Source organism: Pinus tabuliformis, chromosome 9 (genome assembly GCF_031772625.1).
Source record: "Pinus tabuliformis cultivar Carrire ecotype Pingquan chromosome 9, CPIR1, whole genome shotgun sequence".
Taxonomy (NCBI): domain Eukaryota; kingdom Viridiplantae; phylum Streptophyta; class Pinopsida; order Pinales; family Pinaceae; genus Pinus; species Pinus tabuliformis.
Genome location: NC_142307.1, coordinates 650,101,076 through 650,105,970, shown reverse-complemented (window position 1 = coordinate 650,105,970; position 4,895 = coordinate 650,101,076). Strand labels below are relative to the sequence as shown.

At 33.1% G+C, this 4,895-nt stretch overlaps 1 protein-coding gene across 1 annotated transcript; it reads right to left on the bottom strand.

Moving 5' to 3' along the window:
- Positions 1-1,173: 1,173 nt before the first annotated feature.
- LOC149150336 (uncharacterized) lies at positions 1,174-1,563 on the bottom strand. Its single transcript, XM_089442763.1, has one exon. The coding sequence runs from the start codon at positions 1,561-1,563 to the stop codon at positions 1,174-1,176; it is 390 nt and encodes a 129-aa protein (XP_089298889.1).
- Between the last annotated feature and the right edge of the window lie 3,332 nt (positions 1,564-4,895).

The window sequence follows — 4,895 nt, the reverse complement described above, 5'->3', positions numbered from 1 at the left end:
CGTATGATGCATTTTATTATTTTCTAAATCATGAAATTAAAATTTTCTAATTTATTAAATAACAATATTAATAATATATCATTTTTTTTTATTAAATAAATAATTTATTAAATAACTTGATATTTTATTTTTTATTTTTTCTTCTTCTAAATAAAGAATAATTCTATTAAGATAAGAAGAGTATAGTACAATCAAGCTTGCATGCACGCGAAGCAGAAAAGCAAGGGAGCCGATGGTGATAGGCTCCACCTTGCTCCTTTGAGACAAACAAGGAGAGGGCTATAGAGAACAAGGGAATGCAAAAAATTGGCACTAAGCAGAGAGATCTACCCTGAGGGGGCAGTTACTGCCACACAACATTCTTTTCCTTTTTTCTTGCTTACTTTGACCCATCTAGTGGAGTTTGGCTGAGCCGTAACAAGTTGTAGACTATTGTACCCCGGCGGCAGAATATCCTTATCAGAGTCTGAGGACGAAGATAAATGAGAACGTTTTTGAGAGATCTGAGAGAAGGAGGGGTTTGTCGGATCATCCAAGTGAGCTTCCAGCGAAATCTCAACATTCTGTCCATCTGCTACAATTTCCTCCTCATCCGAACTGGAGGAATCTGAATCGTCCATAGGAGGGGGAGGCATGCAGGGATTCCAACTTTTGGATTTGGGTTTGTGATTTAGATTCTTCTTTTTGTCGAGGAACTAGGTACAGGAACTCTGGAGGTGCCTCGTTCGATGACAATGGCAGAAACGGAAGGCTGTATTCTCATAATCCATGGTTTGAGTCCATTGGAAATCTCCAAACTTGAGATTAATCTGATCCAGCAGTCCTTTGCTAATATCTATTTCTACACAAATTCTCCCGTAGGTGAAGAGTCCATTTTCCTTCCGTGAAGAATCTACAACCAGATAGCGTCCTAAGGTGTCTGCAATGGCTAAGAAGACAGGGATATGCCATAGATGCGCAGGAAGATTCGGGAGCCTGACCCAAATGGGAATCTTGGTGATGACAGCTGTAGAAGGGTCGAAGTCTGGAAACCAGGGGGTGAGAAAAAGCCACAATGAAGAATCCTTTTGAACATAAGTAGGTCTTGCTTTTTTTAGTCCAATTGGTATGGATCCATTGGTATAGATCTGATGTGCGAGGCTAGAGCCCATTAAATCTGCATATGAGTGCGGATTATGCAAAAGGCTGATAGCGATGGTTAATCCCAGGATGAGAGAGGTTGGTGGAAGGAATTTCCTCTGATTTGTCTACCAGAAAAGGCTTTGGAGCCCCAGATGGATGGGCTGCTGTCGAAGAGGGCTGTGAATGGGCAACGTCTTTGGGGACTGCATCTTTATAAGAGAAAGAAGGGGTAGAGGAGGTCTGCCTAAAGGAACCACCTCTCAAACGAAAGGTAGCCACAATAGAAGCGTCCCTATGAATGTTGTAATAGGAGAGAGGAAGGGGATTCATAAGTTGCTTACCCCTGTATAGCAATCTGAGGTAAGAGGAGGGGATCCCCATCTGGCATTCAAGATTTTGATAGAGATCCAGCACGAGATCTGTTGCGCGTGCCCATTGCATTGTCGTCTTGCTTGAGAGATTGACCTTGATCTTAAAAGCATTTGATTCTTCATGCAGATCTGGTTCAGATTTGGCCCCTACTACCCGGCTCCAACAAGTCCAGGTTTTCTTAGTACCATGGCGAGGATAGGGAGGGGTTTTCTCCTAAAATACATTCACAACTGCAGGCCCAACAGCAAGCGTGCCGCCACAACTTGCAGTCTCGGGTGCTACCACTTGGGCCAATGCCTCAAGAAAGGGCTCCAGCCATACACGTCCGCTGTGATCATTTCTTGCCTCCGCCGACCCATCTGTGTCCTCTGAATGCGCCCTCGATCTCCTTGAGGAGGACTCCCCTCGTTCCACATAATACTCTCCTCGCTCCACAAGATTTCCCTTCTCTTCCTGTGCTAGGGTTTGAGCCGAAACACGTTGTTCTATTCTAGAACCAGGCACTTGACTTTCTTTCAGCACCGATCCAAAGCTGCAAAGCGGTTTCCTTGACCGGTGGAGTCACGAGCCAAGTCCACCGCCGTCACAGAGAAATGAAGTCGCACCGCCATGATTCTTTAGAGAAACTTCTCCTCTGCACTTGGCTGCCATTTTTCTTCGAACTTCGAACTATTTCCTATTAAATAACAATATTAACAATATATAATTTTTTTATTTTTTATTTTGACTAAATAAATAATAATATTAATATTAGTAAATAGATATTTATAATTTTATTCTTCATATTAAATAAAGATTAAATTCAAATTAATTAAAGAAGTTTTGAATTTTTTTAAACGATATATATATATATATATATATATATATATATATATATATATATATATATATGATAAGAATTATAAATAAAATTTAATATATTAAATGTTAATAGAGTATTTTAATAAAATATGAGAATTTATTTTAAAACTTAAATTTAAATTAGGTATTAAACTGCATCACATGAATGAATATATATATATATATATATATATATATATATATATATATATATATATATACTATGTTTGTGAATTAAAGTTATGGAAAAAATTAGATACATTTTTAATATTTATTATGTTTATATATATAAAAATTAATTTGATAAATAAAAATTCAAAAATAATATTTTACTTATACTTAAAAGAACTTTACTTGGCTTTGAGAATTTTGTGATATAAAGTGATATAATTCTCTACTAACAAGGCCAACCACGTGAAGGTGGAAGTTCATTTGGCCCCTCCCCCTCAATGCTATTTTATTGTTATACTACTATTTCACTCATCACTCCCCCAACCCCACCTCCTATTTCATTTTCCTATATAATAGATTAAAATTTATTTCTACTACCCCGTCACTCAGAGTTTATATAATATTACTATTTCACTCAACACTCCCAATCCCCCCATTTGATTTCTTGTGCAATAAATTTAAATTGAAAATAGACATCAAATTTTGACCATTACATAAATACTATTGCAAATACAAAAAGATGTCATCTCAAATTTTTCTCATTCTCACACAAATTTTCACATTCCAAGCATATACACAATCACAATGAAAAAATTACAAATAAACAAACAACTCATTCAAACAACAACCATGATTACATTAAAAAGTATTATAGATATACAAGCATCACATTAAATTTTCATCATTCCATTAAAAAATATATAGATACACAATTACTCAAACACGATATCTGATTTTCACCATTACATTCAAAAACATTGTAAATAAAGAAACATATAAACATTCCTTTAGAATTTATTACACACAAGATTGTAAATACACAAACATATGTGATCAAGAATACAAACACAGAATCAGAAATGCATACAAACACATACTGAAAAATGCATACGATCAAGAGTACAAATACACATACAATTAATAGTACAAACAGACAATGAAGAGTACAGTTCAAGTTTTAATCACCATTACATTCAAAAAGATTGTGAATACAGAAACATATAAACATTCCTTTAGAATTTATTAAACACAAGATTGTAAATACACAAACAAATGTAATCAAGAATAAAAACACACAACGAGAAATGCATACAATCAAGTATACAAACACATACTGGAAAATGCATACAATCAAGAGTACAAATACACATACAATTAATAGTACAAACACACAATCAAGAGTACAATTCAAGTTTTAATCACCATTACATTCAAAAACATTGTAAATATAGAAACATATAAACGATGATTTAGAATTTATTACGCACAAGATTGTAAATACACAAACAAATGTGATCAATAATACAAACACATAATAAAAAATGCATACAATCAAGTATACAAACACATCCTAGAAAATGCATATAATCAACAGTACAAATACACATACAATCTATAGTAGAAACACACAATCAAGAGTACAATTCAAGTTTTAATCATTACAAACAAGATTGTGTGTACAAAAATAACACAAACATAAGAAGCATTACAAATACACAAACATTCAAACATCAAAAGCATTGATAATACACAAGAATACAAACATCCCATCAAAATCTTCTTATTACACACATAAATTTATAAATACTACAAACATCGCATATCAAATATTGATCATCATACACACAAGCTTGTAAATATCCAAACATACAAAATTATTGTAGACATTAAATCAAGCCATGTGCTAAATAAAATCCACACACATTTCAAAGTACATATCAAACATGTCATCCACATTCATTATAAATGCACAACTATGTAAATAATTCCCAAACAACAACCATTCTCATACACAATCACAAATATACATCAATTAATGAAAATCACAAAAAGCATTGCAAAAGGATACATTGAACATTACATATCAAATTTTGATCATCACACACAAAAAAGGTTTTGAATGCAGAAACATAATATAGAAACCAAGGACCAAGCATCAATAAAGAAAATTCTCATACATTTCAAAATACATATTCACATGTCACGCATTCATTGTAAAACACAATCATATAAATGAAACTCAAATAACAGTCATTACACAAAATTTTGCATTTAAATTCATACAAACAATTTCATTTTTTCATTTAAACTCAATAGACATACATTTTTTTTGCAATTAGCACACACCAATCAATGTACATACAATAAAGACATACAACTTGATCATACACAAGTCCAACCACTAAATGAAACTCAAACAACAATCATTAATACATGAAATTATGTGTGTAAATTCATCATCACAAAGTAATAGAAAAACACATCAATCTATGTATACAATAAAAACATACAACTTGATCATACAAAAATTGAATCACTCAATAGGCATACAAATTTTTTTGCAATTACCACAGACCAACCAATGAATGTACATACAATAAATACATATA

Excerpts from the sequence above, each read along its gene's own strand:
- LOC149150336 (XM_089442763.1), bottom strand. The coding sequence starts at position 1,563 with ATGCAATGGGCACGCGCAACAGATCTCGTGCTGGATCTCTATCAAAAT.